The sequence below is a fragment of the Ziziphus jujuba genome, chromosome 11 (genome assembly GCF_031755915.1).
Source record: "Ziziphus jujuba cultivar Dongzao chromosome 11, ASM3175591v1".
In the NCBI taxonomy this organism is placed as follows: domain Eukaryota; kingdom Viridiplantae; phylum Streptophyta; class Magnoliopsida; order Rosales; family Rhamnaceae; genus Ziziphus; species Ziziphus jujuba.
The window spans coordinates 27,610,090-27,625,950 of NC_083389.1; the positions used below are offsets into that span (position 1 = coordinate 27,610,090).

The 15,861-nt window shown below is 35.4% G+C and overlaps 3 protein-coding genes and 1 long non-coding RNA gene across 6 annotated transcripts; 3 read left to right on the forward strand and 1 right to left on the reverse strand.

Moving 5' to 3' along the window:
* Nucleotides 1-15: 15 nt before the first annotated feature.
* On the forward strand, nucleotides 16-3,226 carry LOC107418970 (peptidyl-prolyl cis-trans isomerase CYP21-4). The gene is made up of 8 exons (XM_016027675.4): nucleotides 16-210; nucleotides 411-618; nucleotides 752-794; nucleotides 911-961; nucleotides 1,149-1,234; nucleotides 2,344-2,481; nucleotides 2,573-2,723; nucleotides 2,812-3,226. Exons 2-8 carry the CDS (start codon nucleotides 467-469, stop codon nucleotides 2,896-2,898), a joined length of 708 nt encoding a protein of 235 aa, XP_015883161.1. The 5' UTR covers nucleotides 16-210; nucleotides 411-466; the 3' UTR covers nucleotides 2,899-3,226.
* Nucleotides 3,227-3,834: 608 nt separating this feature from the next.
* On the forward strand, nucleotides 3,835-9,690 carry LOC107419011 (FIP1[III]-like protein). Of its 2 annotated transcripts, none has more exons than XM_025073532.3 (9): nucleotides 3,835-4,508; nucleotides 4,747-4,946; nucleotides 5,155-5,281; nucleotides 5,609-5,665; nucleotides 5,829-5,957; nucleotides 6,096-6,200; nucleotides 6,305-6,498; nucleotides 6,639-8,430; nucleotides 8,695-9,690. In XM_025073532.3, exons 1-9 carry the CDS (start codon nucleotides 4,080-4,082, stop codon nucleotides 9,247-9,249), a joined length of 3,588 nt encoding a protein of 1,195 aa, XP_024929300.3. In that variant the 5' UTR covers nucleotides 3,835-4,079; the 3' UTR covers nucleotides 9,250-9,690. The 2 variants fall into 2 exon arrangements, with proteins under 2 accessions (XP_024929300.3, XP_015883211.3); XM_016027725.4 differs by having other exon boundaries at nucleotides 3,836-4,508; nucleotides 5,597-5,665.
* A 465-nt stretch (nucleotides 9,691-10,155) lies between these two features.
* Nucleotides 10,156-11,078, reverse strand: LOC132799992 (uncharacterized). Its single transcript, XR_009634932.1, has 2 exons — nucleotides 10,650-11,078; nucleotides 10,156-10,537 (listed from the first exon to the last, which is right to left on the reverse strand). It is a non-coding gene; the product is annotated as an uncharacterized LOC132799992 (long non-coding RNA).
* A 548-nt stretch (nucleotides 11,079-11,626) lies between these two features.
* On the forward strand, nucleotides 11,627-15,426 carry LOC107418971 (protein high chlorophyll fluorescent 107). 2 transcript variants are annotated; one of them, XM_016027676.4, is made up of 8 exons: nucleotides 11,637-12,307; nucleotides 12,464-12,607; nucleotides 13,033-13,338; nucleotides 13,447-13,506; nucleotides 13,758-14,003; nucleotides 14,432-14,542; nucleotides 14,620-14,796; nucleotides 14,936-15,426. In XM_016027676.4, exons 1-8 carry the CDS (start codon nucleotides 11,750-11,752, stop codon nucleotides 15,257-15,259), a joined length of 1,926 nt encoding a protein of 641 aa, XP_015883162.3. In that variant the 5' UTR covers nucleotides 11,637-11,749; the 3' UTR covers nucleotides 15,260-15,426. The 2 variants fall into 2 exon arrangements, with proteins under 2 accessions (XP_024929723.3, XP_015883162.3); XM_025073955.3 differs by lacking the exon at nucleotides 12,464-12,607 and having other exon boundaries at nucleotides 11,627-12,307.
* Nucleotides 15,427-15,861: the final 435 nt, after the last annotated feature.

The following is a 15,861-nucleotide window of genomic DNA, read 5'->3' on the forward strand; positions in this document are numbered from 1 at the left end:
GTGGGCTCCACCATTTTTTGAAACGACGAGTCCAACTCAACCGTCCAAGACCGGAGGAGAAGAGAAAGAAAAAATGAACACACCCAAAGCCTGAGCAAGCTTTCCCTTCCAAATCCATTTGATTTGCCAACCAACCTCTCGGAGCTCCGATCCGACCATTCACTTCGCCGATTGACCCACTGAATCCGCTCCTTCATTTCACGCCCTAAGGTAAATTTCGTTAATTTTTTTTTTCCCGATCAAATTTTGTGATTTAGGGTTCAATTTATCTGTTTCCACATGAATCCAATTGAAAATTTCAGATCAAGAGGCATGAAGAAATTTTGGTTTTTTGGAAATTAATTTTTAATAATTTGAATCTTTTGAAAAGTTTCGTACGAGTAATTGAGCTTGGTTTGGATGATTTGCAGGCTGGTTTTAGCCTAAGGATACGTGTGTAGATTGTTGTTGTTCAAGTTTACTGTTCATGGCGAGGATAAAGCCTCAAGCTTTGTTAATTCAGAGCAAAAAGAAGAAGGGGCCGACTCGAGTCAGCGTTACTACCATAGTTTTATGCAATTTAGTTGTGGTTTTAATTGTATTGTCTTTATTTGCGACTTATCGCCACTGGTCTAGAAGGTTTGTTTTCTCTTTATTTTTTATTTTTTGTTTTTTATTTTTATTTTTTTCAAACTCCCGGATTACAGATTTTGGAAAGTGTTTCGCTGAGTTAATTTTTGATGTCTGATTAGTTGTTCTGATTTTCTTTTAGGTCAGTGGAACATATTGGTGGCAGTGGTTTACCAAATCACGTGGTATTTTATTTTATTTTGATTGTTATTATTTTTGGTATTTTGTGGTTTTTGAAATGTTTTTTTTCGGTTAGTTCTGATGGTATCTTAATAAGATTGTTAATTGTTTTTCGGTATAGAGCACTGATGGCTTGGATGATTCAAAGAAGTACGATCTGCCTGGTTTTGCTGTAAGTCTCTCCTTATAATATTAATTGCGCTTGCCCATATCTGTTTGTTATGTCTATTAAAAGTAACTTTCTAGATGTTAGAAGATGTTGGTTTTTATGTTGTATGTTTGGTAATTTATTGTAGTGTTATAGAAAACCACATTTTTGTTAGTGTTTGCATTAATTTTTGTTCTTTCCCTTTTTGCAGATTCTAAATACGTCGAAAGGTTATATCACAGTGGAACTTTTCAAGGATGGATCTCCTGAGATTGTGGACAGATTCCTTGACTTGTGGTAGGTAGTTATTACCTGCACATACTATTTACACATATATAAATGCATATGTCCCGATGTATAAATATAATTTTTATCTTCATTCTTAATTGAATTAGCAATTTATCATCTCATTTGTCAAAGTCTTCTAAGGGAGGGGGAAGGGAGGACAAGTGGTTCTCATAGCTGGACTTATTTTTCCGTATTATTATTGATAGGCTATTCAATTATATGTTTCCATATCAACTTTCTTCACATCAGCAGACAGGACATAGTTGTCAATGTCAGTATATAAATATCGTTATCTATTGTAGTTGATATTATCCTTTTCATCGCATGTGAAAAGTACATGCTTCTCTGAATTACACTGTCAACTTCTTTCTAAAAGTTCAATGATGCAGCACCTGATCAAACTTTGAATATGCTACAATTATGAGCTTGCGACTGCTGATCTGAAAATGAAGCCAGAACTTTTCATTTTTAGAAATTTTCCCACAGGAATGTTCTATGAACAAGGAAAGTGAGCATGCCTTAAGAGTAATTAATAGAGAGAATAGAATACTAAGAGAATAAAACTGGGTTTTACTAGACTATGATTGAGAATGAGGAGCATTCAAGACCAAGATCCATACTTGAGACAATTGGACTCTGAGTAAACCGTAAACTAAAGAAGCCATTGGTAAGAAATGTGAGAGCCCATCATCATAAAGTTGATAAAGTTCCCTTCCCCCCACCACCAAAAAAAAAAAAAAAAAAAAAAAAAAAACCTTGCTAATGACCAAGAATATGAGAAAAACACTGTAGATTGGAAATTTGAAACTTCGACATAAAATTTTATATTCCTTGTTTGTGCATCAGTTAGCTTTCTTAGGTAAGCTACTGCATGCACAACACTGAAATTACTAAGGCAAAAAAGATTGAATAACAGATAACATAAAACTAAAATAATTGGAAAATTGGTATAGGATCTGCCTCTAAAATGGTAGACCTGCAATTGGCGCTGAAGTTACAGATCTTCTTGGGAAATCTTGGAATTGCTTTGCCTGTTTCTAGATTTTGCTCATCTAATATCATCCAAATATGGACTTGGTTGTTTGTTTAGTTGCAACTAATTATCAGTTTTAATACAGTCAAAAAGGACACTTCAAGGGCATGACCTTCAGTCATGTGATAAAACACTATGTCATTCATGGTGGAGATTCCCAAGGGCTTGGAGCAGCCGAAGAGTGGATTTCGAAAGGGAAGCTTCGTGGTCAGCTTAATACAAGGTTCCTATCTCAGAACTTTCTTTATATTTGGTATATTATGATGTTTGGCAGCGTACGATTAGTATGACTTACTATTTACTTGTGAATTCAGTCCGAAGCATGAAGCTTTTATGCTTGGAACTTCAAAGATTAAACAAGATGGCAAAGGATTTGAACTTTTCATCACAACTGCACCAATACCAGATTTAAATGATAAGCTCATCGTGTTCGGGAGGGTCATAAAGGGAGAGGATGTGGTGCAGGTATAAAATACTTTGTGGATTTTGACCAACTTGGTCTTGCTAAGTAGATATCGCTTTCTTCTAATCCCCTTTGTCTACTGCGATTCAGGAAATTGAAGAGGTCGATACAGATGAACATTATCGCCCCAAAGCTCGTGTAGGGATCAATAATGTGACCCTGAAACGTGATATTTAAAGGAAATTTTAAATCGCTAGTGTAAAGTCTTTTCTACATGAAATGATGCCACAGTTACATGGGCTGTGTTGTCACAGTGTGCCCTGTTTTGCTCTCCATTGCGATTTGTCTTTCTTTTTCTTTCTTTTGTAATCTTTTAATCTCTCTTTTTGACCTATGATTTTTTTTTTTTTTTTTTTTTTTTTGGGTTGTTGGTTTGTGCTTTCCAAGGGGTGGAATTGAGGGAGAATTAAGATTAGGATTGATAACTGTTTAGATAAATTTAATTGCCGAACCAGAGGTAGACAGATTACATTGAGCTAATTTTGAATACGCATTTTCTGTGGTTTATCATTCTTTTTATTTTATTTTATTTGTCATTTCCTTCGTCTAGAAGTTGTCTCTTGCCAGTTCTTAAAAAAATGAACCCTTTTTCGCTAATATGTATATTTTCTGATTTTCTTTTCATGCGGTTCTTAATTTTTGTGAATCTGGAAAACGTTTTGATCTCTGCACAAATCGGAATCCGTGGGCAGGCATAAAATGCGGTGGACACTCATTTAAAGCTTTGGTGCTTCACTATTTTCTTTTATAGTCAGAATTGCAACCAGCTGATCTTTCATATTACCCCATCCATCAAAGATCTCTAATGGACCAGTTAGATGAAAAATTTTATTATTTACAAGTAAAATTAAAAAAAAAATAAAAAAATAAAAATCACGAATTAGCTATTTTTATAATTTGTTTTAACTTGATTTTGATTTTTTTTCAGTGGAAATGAATGAATCCATAAATAATGAAATTTAGATTCTGTTATTTGCAATCCATATTCAACAAATGTCTTTTTTCTTTTTTCTATCTCACTTTTTCAGAAATAGACAGAAGCATAATGAGAATTAAAAAAATTAAAAAAAAAAAGGGCGCGCAGCGCACTATTGCCGTTTTGTTAAGTACGATCCTAAACGAAGGCAGGCATATATATAAATTATGCGAATCCACATACTGATCTAGGGTTTTCGCCATTGAACTTCAAGGAGTTTCTTGGGGTTTTGGTTTTGGGGTTGGTCATAGAGTAAAACCCGAAACCCGAAATGTGATTCGAAAGTCTCCTGGGATATTTTTTTCGTATACACTGTTAACATTGGAAGGTGTCTCTTTGAACTAAAATCATAGAACCGATTTTGTTCTTGCTTCATTGATAAATGGAAGATTTTGACGATGACTTCGGAGAGCTTTACGCAGATGTCGAAGCTCAGTCTAGTTCCGTCATGAATTGGGTACCGGAATTTCATCGATTGTATACGGGACCAGAAGTAGAAGATAACAGTGATAGTACTGGCAATGCAATGAACGCCGGCCCTAGCTCCAAGGAAGGATTTGCCTCTGCTCTAAATAATAACCCCAGCTCAATTGGCAACGATTCGACCCTCAAATCTGCTACTTGCTTGGAAAGAAATGAGGAAAATTATGGAAGTGATAGTGAAGATGATCTGAATATACTACTCAATGATGAGGACTGTGAGAGTAAGAATTTTCTGGTTAGTGACCGAGGGAGTATGAAGAATGATAAGGATAATGAAGATGACGATGATGATGGTGGTGGTGGTATAGTGGCTGGGAAGGAGTTCAAGGTATTCTACGTTTGTTAATTGTGGATTTCTCAGCAGTCGTGCACATTTTTTATGAACAAAAATAGTATATGAAATGAAGCTGTAGTTTTTTTTTTTTTAATGGTTGCTGAAGAAATTTGGATAACTGGATTTACAAATATAGTTTTTGGATAAAAGTTGGATTTCATTTCAATCTCAATATAGATGACTTTGCTAAGTTTTACTTACAGTTTCTTTTTTTTTGGTGATTGTTGTTTAGTGCGTGAGAACTCATGGATCATCATTTCCAAGCAATGTGACCTCTTCCGTATCAGTAAGGGACAAGTGGGATTACAATGTTTGTGGTGTGCCTAAGGGATCAAACTCCTGTCAGATCGCCCTCAATCGTGCTTCTTTCCCCAGTTCGATGCTGACTCAAAGTGGATATGGACCATATGGTTTCTCTCTTCCTTGGTATAGGTTAGTAAAGTAAAACATTATGTCAAATCAACACTAACCAATTTATATTTTGGTTCATGCGATTTCATGCTCAACAAAAAGAAGGAAAATGAAAGGGCATTCCATAGCTTAGAATAATTGTCATAGGAATCATGCAAATTGCATTCTATGGTTCAGTTAGGAAATATACCATAACAAGCTTATTTGGAAAATATGCCTTTTTTTCCAGGTTTATATTTGATGTAAATATCGATACGTTTGAGGAGAAGCCATGGAGGTATCCTGGAGTAGATGTAACGGATTTCTTCAATTTTGGTTTCAATGAGGACAGCTGGAAACAATACTGCGACTCCCTGGTAAATAAATTTAATGTGGTCTTATCTTCCTGATCTGATTTAGTTTATCTCTTTGAAGTTGGTACATTTATAGAGTAATAAAAGGATTCTCCTTGAGCTTCCGAAATCAGTGCCCTTTTTTGCTACATTTTTAGATGGGCTTATCACCCCTCTTTTCTTTGATAAATCTCATGATGTGCTATGCTGCGGCAGGAACAATTTCAGAGGCATACATTCATGCAATCAGGGGTCAGTGCCCTTTTTTGCTACATTTTTAGATGGGCTTATCACCCCTCTTTTCTTTGATAAATCTCATGATGTGCTATGCTGCGGCAGGAACAATTTCAGAGGCATACATTCATGCAATCAGGGGTCTCTGTTTATGAGTCTTCAAAACTTTACCAGGTTAGAGATTTTTTTTATTTATTTATTTTTTTTTTGTGGTGAATAACTTTACCAGGTTAGTTATTTGAATCTTTGTTGGGAATTCAATATGTCATACAGCAAGTTGGGTGAAATTAATTTTGGTGTTGATATGTTAATAAGACCTTGCTTTCATGGGAAATAGGTTCATGAAGCAGGAACTGGGTATGATAAACTGGTTCAGGAAACAGGTGATGAAATGCCTCAAGTTGAATCTGGAAACCTAGCTTCTCCATCAAGATTTGTAGACTATGGAGAGAGTCATTTGGAGTTAGTATGTTAAAATCCATGGGAATTAAGTTTTCTCCTTTTCCTGGATATGATACTGTTCTTGATTTTTGTATCATCTTCTTGTTATTCTACTCAATCAATTAATTTAAGAAAATTACCCGTTGGCTTTTCATTGTTACAGCCAAAAGGCAGAGTGATTCAGGTTGAGGATGGGATTACTGAACGTCAACCCTCTGCTGACATAAGAAGGCGTCCACGTAATCGGGACTCAGGTGTTGTAATACAGGTATCCTGGTACTTTAAGTTTCCCTCTCTCTCTCTCTCTCTGTGTTCGTTGGGAATAATAGCCATCTTCCATCATGTTGTTACTAATTCATGGTTGGGGGATAGATCACCGTGCAGGATTTCAGTGAGGAAGTGTCTGATTCTCCTGAAAGACTAGGCCATGCTCACAGCACCATACCTCAGGCATCTGAAAATGAGAAATTTGTTGCAAAGGATAACAAAGATGCTTCCCATCCTGAGAGCTGCAAAGGAGATGAACACTCTGTAGAATCTCTGGAAGGAAATGTTGGATTTGAGAGGTTTGTAATATATTATATTGCTCTTCTTATAGTGAACCATACAAAAACAATATATCTACTGCACTTCTTAAGGTTTGTACTATTTCAATTCCTTTTAGAAGTCACTAATAACATGAATATGTTCGGCTTCATATTATTAGGTGTTCTCAGAAGGCAACTGCCTTTAAGCCAATGACATCTTATCCTGATAATCATGGAAATGGACAAAGTCCTGATGTGGATGTGCATCATCTTAAGAAGATAAATTCTTTTTCTTCAGAAGGAACTGTAGGATTGTTGGAAACTGTTAAAAACACAAATGATAGTGTTTGCAAGACTACTGTTGCAGATCCATGCATTATAGAAACAGAACTATTGCTTGGTGATGAGGTTGAACTTAGCCCCACTTCATCTTGTTTTGCAAGTGATACTGAAACATCTAAAGATAGCATTCTTTTTTTTCATGAGGAAGCTGCTCGTCCTGTAAGAAGGTCATCAATGGATCCAGGCACTAAATTACGGGAGTCTATTTCATCTTATCATAAGAATTCAAAAGCAAATGGTGCCAAAAGAAAATCAGTTGAAATTAGAGATTGTTCCAGATATAAATTTCCTAACAAAGATAAGCAAAAGCATCATACTAGGAAGCATGAGACTCCACTACAACCTAAGAAGAAAACCATATATGACAATGATGCGTCCCCCATATCAGATGGAGAGCAGCTTTATGATAGGGATTGCTTGTTGCTTAATCACAGCAGGCAGAAGGAAAAACTGCAAGATCTTGAGTTTAGTGATAAAATTCTTGCATATCGTCAAGAGTCAAAACATTCTCGCTATTATGATGGTAGAAGGTATGCCGAAAGCCACATTTGTAATGTTGGCAGAAATTATCCTTGTAGTAAAGGAAGTCGTAATTTCCATGAAGAGAGCAATCCGTATGTCAGAAAAAAGTCAAAGGAAAGGGGTTATCTTTTTGAAGGTGGGAAGAGAGAGAGGTATCATTGTGGAAGAAGAAATCTTACCATGGACAGGAGTCCTCTCACTTATAAAGAGTCGGGGAACTTGGTTCCAAGGATTTCCTCCATTACTTTTGAAAATATGGATTCTCAATTCAAAAGGCAGAGCGAAAGACTTCAGTTTAGGAAGTTATACAACCACAATAATCAGTTTCTTGGCCATGGATGTGATGATTTTGAGCAAAACAGATATGTAAGATCTGTTCCATTGACCGACCTGGAAAGAGATATATTACATGAAAATAGCAAGAGAATGTTGCCACACATCAGGAGAGAATCGAAAGACTCTCACAGGAGTAGATATGATGATCCTCCATCTTTAGAATTAGATAGTTCATGGTCTGAGGAAACTGAAGATGAATACTACAGGAACTTAGATAACATGTATTTGTCACATCAGTCTGAAAGAGAATTTTTCGAGGCTGATAGAGTAAGTTGGAATGATTCCATATCACAAAGACTTGATGCTTTTGATTCAAGATTAACTGGAAGATACCAGAGACATGGAAGACAATTATTGTCAAGGGAAGAAAGACAGAATAATTGGTTTGATAATTATGATGATGCTGATGAAATTGAAGATGGTACTTTTTACCCTAACGAACAGGATAATCTGGGGCAAGGGAGATGTAATCAGCAACCTGATGTGCTGCACTGGGCTGAGAATGACCTAACTATGAGGCATCGAGATGAAAAAATGAATCCTGAAAAGTCATCCTTTTTCTGTAATGGAAGTGTAGGACGTGGAAGGAGTCCTGCCACATATGGATCACCACATGATGATATGCAAGCAAAACAACATGTATTTAAAAAGATGAGAAATGGAAGTAATACCCTCTTTACTAATAGAAGTTCTAAGATGTACACAAGTAAGCATGAGCAGACAGTTCTGAGGAGCCGGAATTCAATTGACTTGATTGTTGATGAAGGAAAGGTAGTATTAATAAAAATAAAGTTATAAAACGTTGTAATGATGTACTTGCATGTATGACTGCTCTCTGTAAGTTGAAGCTTTATACCTTCCTTTCTCTAATAGTGTGTTTTCACTGTCTTGTTTTCCAATAAAATCACTGTCTCGTCTACTGCCCATGAAGTTATTTCATTCCTGAACCTTTCAGTTTGTCTGATAGTGGTTTGGTTTCTTTCCGAAGGAACAAAATTATAATTTGGCATTTCCTTGTCACCTCTTAAACTGCAGTCCTCCAGAAGATGCCCCAGAGCCAGAAATTTGAAGTATGATGGTCGGTCTGAAAACGGGGATCCAGAGATTGCAGAGGAGCAACTCATCAAATCAGTGTATTTTAATGAATTTCCCAGAAAGAAGGAAATCCTACACGAGCTTCAGAAAGATGGGCACCACTATAACAATGAGAAGTCGCATCAAAAGTTTCCAGTTTTGCGAAATGAAGATTTCGATATCGAGGAAGGTCAGATAGTTACAGAAGAAACATACATTACTGGTATAATAGGAAGAAGTCATGCTACTGAATGTCAAGTAGTTAACTGCAATATGAAGAGACAATTGCAGTGTAGAGAAACTACTTCCAATCCAGGTAAGATTGTAGGGGCAAATGATGACCAGCGGATTGTTGAGATGTTAGCTAAGATGGAGAAGCGCAGGGAACGATTTAAGGAGCCAATCACTGTGAATAAGGAGGAAGAAAACTGTCTGAAGGCTGAAGTTCTTATTGTTGACACAGTTGAAAATAAGCAGCATAGGCCAGCCAGAAAGAGGAGGTGGGGTGGTGGTTAGTCTGTTTAAGAGTTTTTAAGAAGCATTTCATATCTTCTAATCACCATATCATGTTTGTTCTCAGAGCTCGAGGGTCTTCCTCAAAGTGAGCTGACTGGCTACTAGAACTGACTGGATAGTAGCCGGTGAATTATTTCCATTTTCTTTATTTATCAACTAGAGTGAAATCCTATTACCCAAAAAAAAAAAAAAAAAAAAACAAAAAAACAAAAAAACACTAGAGTGAAATCCAATACTTGAAATTGTTACTCTTTGCCGTATGTGGTAAGGTCAAATGAAGCTGCGGCATTGGTGAAAAAACTTCAGGATTTGTAAAAGCTCATAAATGAAAGGATTATTGCGGACGATCACATAAACATCTCTAGTTCTTCATATTCCAGTCATTTATTTATTTTGCCTAATTAAAGGATTATCACTGAATTTAGACATCCGTCCCTCTTAACTTATGATTTTCACCCTCTCGTCATCTTTGTTATTGTTGTGCATTTAGTTGTCATCTAAGAATGTAATTTTAGGAATCTTTATTTATTTATTTTTTTTAGGTCTTGATTTGAGTCATTAATTAATCCGAGGCAATTGTTTGCTAGCTCTAGGGCACCTGGACATTCTAGAGATCGGAATATAAAGGTGAAAGATTTGTTGTTGTTGCTTAGTATTTCTCGCATAGAGAAATAGAGAGAGATTTATATTGAGGTTTTTTCTACTGGGTAAAAGATTTAGGTTGAGATTTATTAGAACATCAAGTCTGACCTGATTTGAACTCTACTCCAGATGTATATATATATATATATATATATGATTGCCCACTCATTGGTAGATTTCACATATATTAGTTTGGGAATGAGTGATTTGGTTCTTATGTGAGGCATGGAACGTAACGGGGTTAATTTGCTTTAAGAGAATATCTTAGAAGTAATTTGCACCCATTTCATTTATGTAAGTTTTTAAAGAGAATATGTTAGTAAATAAGTTGAAACGAACGAATTTGCAAAGATACAAAGAGAAACCAGATTACCCACGCTATTAGTGCTCCATCTACATGTCCTACACTGGTCTTATACAAAAGAGGGGCATATGTGCCACAAAAACTCGGTGTTAGTCTGACATATTAGTTTTTAGGTCGGCTAACAGGATTAGAGAAGAAAATGACAATGAAGTATACAACAAAATCCAGCAATAAGAAATTCCTCCATAAATGTAAGTTTGAGAAGACTGCACCGCGTTTTTGTATTCAATGTTACAATATCTCATGTTTTCCCTCTTGCTGGCCAGTACGTGATCTACATAGCTGCATGTCAAAGAATTACAGTTAAAAACGAAGTTCTTATCTCCAGAAGACAAAATTATATTGGGACACTGCATAGGAGAAAAATGTGGTAGGCTAATTTACTGCTGGGTACCAGAGAATTTTTTATCTGTTCACATTTCCTTCGTTAGGCGATGATCATGCAACAGTGAAGACAAATCTACAAGCTCTTCCTCAGGGCTCTGTTTTTCAACCATTGTAAAAAATACATGTTATAATCTTCAAAATGTTTGAATAACAAAGGAAATTTATGAGGACGGAGCAAGATAAAGAGAGAGAGAAAATAAAATAACTATATTTTAATGATATGTCGGTCCAAATTCAAATATATAAAAATATTTAAATGCCCTTATTAAGATTAAATTTCTCTAATGGATAGAAATGGTGTTCGGAATTTATGCAGTACAATTATCCCAAATATGTATTGTGGAGCAGATTCTAGAAGATTATTGTGGTTTTCTGATAAAGTATCTAATCTTAACGGATTCTCCCAATCAGCCATCACCACGTGGCATAAAAAATCTGAGGTGTGAATTAAAGCGCTGAGCCATCTGAAAGTGTAATCACGTGGCCAGTTCTGCGCCACTGTCTTTGAAGTATGGTCTGGCAATTTTAGCAAATGACCAAAATTATCCTTTCACGTATGGAAAACGTTTTAATAGTCATTTATATATATATATATATATAATATAACTAGTGTGTTTTTTTGTTTTTTTTTTTTTGGGTAATGTATAATATAACTAGTGTGTTTTTTTGTTTTTTTTTTTTTTGGGTAATGTATAATATAAACGCATTCAATGTACACAAAAAAATGTAATTGGAAAAGAAGACTTTTGAAAATCACTTAAAAAAATTAACAAATTATAATCATATTAAATATTAAAGCATATATAAATAATATCCTATTAAAATTTTTTAGCAACAAAATTAATTTTTTTGAATATTTTTTACAATAAGTAATATCTATCGAGTATTCCCAATTACAATAATAATAATAATAATTCAATAACTTTTGAGGATAAAAAAAAATTATAAAAATATAGTCAAAATAATAGTAGTAAAACATTAATAAGATAAGAAGAACAAGGATTAAAGAGTAATTTTAGGAGCTGCTCCTTTCTTCTCTCCTACCCGCCTCACATTTCTTTGAAAGTGAAACATTACAGTTTAATCCGTTGAAAACACAGAAAAACTATGCACCTCCTCTCTTCTTCTCCTTCTTCTTCCTCGAACCCGAACTTCAACGTCTTCTCCACCTCCCAAAACAATTCAACAAATCTCTCCAATTTCACACTCAAAACCACCATTTTAACCTTCCACTCCTGTACATATTCCCTCTCAGTCCCTCCACGTTGCTCTTCCAGTGACTCCTCCACTTCAGTCCTCGAAAGCACCTCAAACATTGCCATATCAGATGGATGGAAGCCTGATGATGTCCAATCGAAGAGAGAGACTACTGACAGTTTGCTGGTTGTTCGCCGGCCGGCGATGGAGGCACCTGGAGACGGGGATGATGATGATGAGCACAAAATGGAAGGTGAAGATGATGATGATGAATCGAAATCAACGGTGATCGATGTGGGACTCAATGAGTTCGCGAAGAAGATGCCTATTTTCGAGCCCGACAAGAGGGTGGAGTCGTCGGGGTCGAAAGAGAAGCCTTTGACCGTGAATTTGGACTTGGCATTGTACAGAGCTAAGGTTTTAGCCAGGAACCATCGCTATGCAGAAGCTGAGAATATCCTTCAAAAGGTTAGCTCTCCTTTTTTTTTTTAATTTATATAGATATATATATATATATATATATAAAATTAAACAAATTATTTGTTTTATTAATTATTATTTTTAATCTTGCTGAGAGTGAGAATGGGTTTCTATTTTTTGTTTTGGAAAAAAAAAAAAAAAAAGTGCATAAAATATTGGCCGGAAGATGGGCGTGCTTACGTGGCATTGGGAAAAACATTAAGCAAACAATCCAAGACAGCAGAAGCTCGGGCTGTATATGAGAAAGGTTGTCAGGCAACTCAAGGGGAAAATGCCTATATCTGGCAGGTTATTTTACAATTTATTCATAACTTTTTGATACTTTGAAATTTTGGTTTTATTTTAAAGTTTTCAATATAAAGCTTAAAGATTGAATCTTGTTAGACTGAGTACTTAATTAGGAAAATTTTTGTGGTGCTTAATTCCACTAAATAAGGAAGTGGTCTAATTTCATTTGAAAAATTATTGCTTCGATGTACATATAATTTCAAATTTAATTCATGGGAAGAACAATGGTTTTGTTTTATAGGCTCTGTTTCATAAATAATTTCAACTTTCGTATTGTTGTCTGTACTAAAACATCTAAAAGAAAGCAACCTTGTTTTGAATTAGATCTGTGGTAGGAAAATTTTGTTAGGACTGATTTGATTAACTAAAGTTGTTAGCTTTATTTTGTGGTTCGATTTTGACAAGTTCATGATCTTGTGGTACAGTGCTGGGCTGTTTTGGAAAATAGGATTGGAAATACAAGGAGGGCAAGAGAATTGTTTGATGCTGCCACAGTTGCCGATAAGAAACACGTCGCAGCGTGGCATGGATGGGCAGTTGTGGAGCTAAAACAGGGAAATCTCAGGAAGGCAAGGAATCTTCTAGCTAAAGGTCTTAAATTTTGTGGAGGAAACGAGTACATATATCAAACGCTTGCATTGCTGGAAGCTAAAGCAAATCGCTACGAGCAAGCTCGATATTTGTTCAGGCAGGCCACAAAATGTAATTACAAAAGCTGTGCCAGTTGGCTAGTAAGTCTTGATTTTCTTCACATCCAGTTTTCTATGGCAAAACTGGCTTGTAATTCCAAGGTCGGTTCTTTTAGAACTTTTTTTTAACTCATTGTATCTGTAATGCAGGCATGGGCTCAATTGGAGATCCAGCAGGAAAATTATGGTGCTGCCAGGCAACTATTCGAGGTCACTACTTCTTATTTTGCGTAACCATGTATTACGGGCTTCCATTTCTTTGTAACATATGGGAAGCTAGTAGTAAACAAGATATTGGTTAGCAAAGTCTTTTCTAGTAGAATCCTTCTTTGTTAAAGTTGGGGCTATGTTTGGGCTATGTTTTGTTATTTTTTTCACTTCTTCTCTGTAAGATTAGTAATTAGTTGAACTCATTGTGATTGACTCATTGTATGATTTGCATATCATTCCTTAAATTGTAGAAAGCTATACAGGCAAGCCCCAAGAACAGGTTTGCATGGCATGTCTGGGGAGTTTTTGAAGCAAATATTGGAAATTTTGATATGGGAAGGAAGCTTTTAAAGATCGGACATGCCCTTAATCCAAGAGATCCTGTTCTACTTCAGTCTCTTGCTTTATTGGAGTATAAATACACAACTGCAAATCTTGCTCGAGTGATGTTCAAGAGAGCATCTGAATTGGATCCGAGGCACCAACCAGTGTGGATGGTAAGAATCCCATATTACAAAGTTCTAACCAAATATAATGTCATTTCATATGTTTGGGGCGTGCATTTGATAATATCAGCAAACAGAACCAAGGACTTGTCAAGTGTCAACTGCTCATATTGTTAAGTGTAGCATACATTTTGTTAAATTGGACTAGAAACTCAGAGTTTAATCTAGTCAAAGTGACAGTAGAAAATATACCTACAAAGTTTTCCTTTGTGCTATATTATTGTCATCATAATGTGATGAACTATGCAGAAATCTTGATTTTTCCGTTACCACATTGGTTTTTGTACAATGCCAACTTTGTCATTAGTAAGCTCAAAGAATTATCTCTTGCAATTATAGGGTCGTTTTGTGTATACATGAATCATATGTGTTTTCAATAGAAAACTGATCCACTGATTGCGAAATCTTGAGGTGTTTAGGCATGGGGATGGATGGAATGGAAAGAAGGAAACATCGCCACAGCAAGGGAATTATACCAAAAAGCCCTATCAGTTGACTCAACTAGTGAAACTGCTGCTAGATGCCTGCAGGTAATGACCATCGTCTGATGAAATCCAATCACCAGATTTCAATAGAAAGACATAATGCTGATACCTCTTTGCTGCAGGCTTGGGGAGTTTTAGAACAGAGAATTGGCAACCTATCTGCAGCTCGAAGATTATTTAAATCCTCACTAAATATAAACTCTCAGAGTTACATCACATGGATGACATGGGCAGCGTTGGAGGAGGATCAAGGAAATGCTGTGCGTGCTGAGGAAATTCGAAACCTCTATTTCCAGCAGGTCAGTGACTAGCATTCAGACATTTGAGTGTTTTTTCAATGGGAAAAGAATCATTGAGAACAATAATTTTGAAACCTTAATTTGAATCGTATTTTCATAAGAAGGCATCTATAAACTTGTTGTTGGTTAATTGCAACAGCGAACTGAAGTAGTGGATGATGCTTCATGGGTAATGGGATTCTTAGACATCATAGACCCAGCACTTGACAGTGTAAAGAGACTATTCAAGATGGACCAAAACTCATACAGCATGTCACAAGATTCTTTGAAAAGAATGGCAGGGATGGATAAGATTAGCATTGATGGGGGATCATTTGGCTCTTCCTCTAGTGGCTTTAATTTGGATGCTTTCATCATGGAAAGGTTGTCTCTAGACCCGTCAAAGCTCGAAATTCAGACAGAAACTATAAGAACTTCTTTACCAAAAAGATACACAAGGAAAACATCCAAGGCTATTTCCTAGTGGAGACCTTCCATTTATTGATTACAAATGATGAGGTTTAGGGGTTTCAAATATAGAAAACAAACGAAAGTTGTGAATTATACTATTTATACGAAAAAATTAATCTCCATTAGCTTATCATGTATGACAGATTAATCACTTTTGAATGTCATTTTTTCTTTTCTTCATTCTCAAGTGTCATATTTTTTTAAACCTTTTTAGTGTCATATTTTTTGAAACTTTTTATTATTATTTTATTGTTAAATTTTTTTTTTTTTAAAATTGGAATATGTTATTGTAATTTGCAACATTTGTGTCAATCAGTAAGCTGTTTAGTTTCTTTAATTTTTGTTTTTATAAATTAGTAAAGATTAAAAAACAAAAATGATAAGGTAAACATAAAAAAAATTATCTAAAAGTTTTCAATTTCAATTTAGTTGTCTCTACTAATGTAGAATAAATACAATTTATTTTGCTTGTGTTCCGAATCGGTTAAAAGGGATGATTTTGGCTCAACTGACTCTTTTTTTTTTTTTTTTTAAATAAACGAATAATCGATGGAATTACAAATGTTGTTGCAATTGTCAGTTTTTTCATAGGAGAAGTGTAGTGGTCGAATTTCT

Excerpts from the sequence above, each read along its gene's own strand:
- LOC107418970 (XM_016027675.4), top strand. The coding sequence starts at position 467 with ATGGCGAGGATAAAGCCTCAAGCTTTGTTAATTCAGAGCAAAAAGAAG. Across the intron at positions 795-910 it reads GTGGTTTACCAAATCACGTG|AGCACTGATGGCTTGGATGA; the intron begins GTATTTTATTTT and ends TTTTCGGTATAG. Across the intron at positions 962-1,148 it reads ACGATCTGCCTGGTTTTGCT|ATTCTAAATACGTCGAAAGG; the intron begins GTAAGTCTCTCC and ends CCCTTTTTGCAG.
- LOC107419011 (XM_016027725.4), top strand. The coding sequence starts at position 4,080 with ATGGAAGATTTTGACGATGACTTCGGAGAGCTTTACGCAGATGTCGAA. Across the intron at positions 6,201-6,304 it reads ACTCAGGTGTTGTAATACAG|ATCACCGTGCAGGATTTCAG; the intron begins GTATCCTGGTAC and ends GTTGGGGGATAG. Across the intron at positions 8,431-8,694 it reads TGATTGTTGATGAAGGAAAG|TCCTCCAGAAGATGCCCCAG; the intron begins GTAGTATTAATA and ends CTTAAACTGCAG.
- LOC107418971 (XM_016027676.4), top strand. The coding sequence starts at position 11,750 with ATGCACCTCCTCTCTTCTTCTCCTTCTTCTTCCTCGAACCCGAACTTC. Across the intron at positions 12,608-13,032 it reads AAAATGCCTATATCTGGCAG|TGCTGGGCTGTTTTGGAAAA; the intron begins GTTATTTTACAA and ends CTTGTGGTACAG. Across the intron at positions 14,797-14,935 it reads GAAACCTCTATTTCCAGCAG|CGAACTGAAGTAGTGGATGA; the intron begins GTCAGTGACTAG and ends TAATTGCAACAG.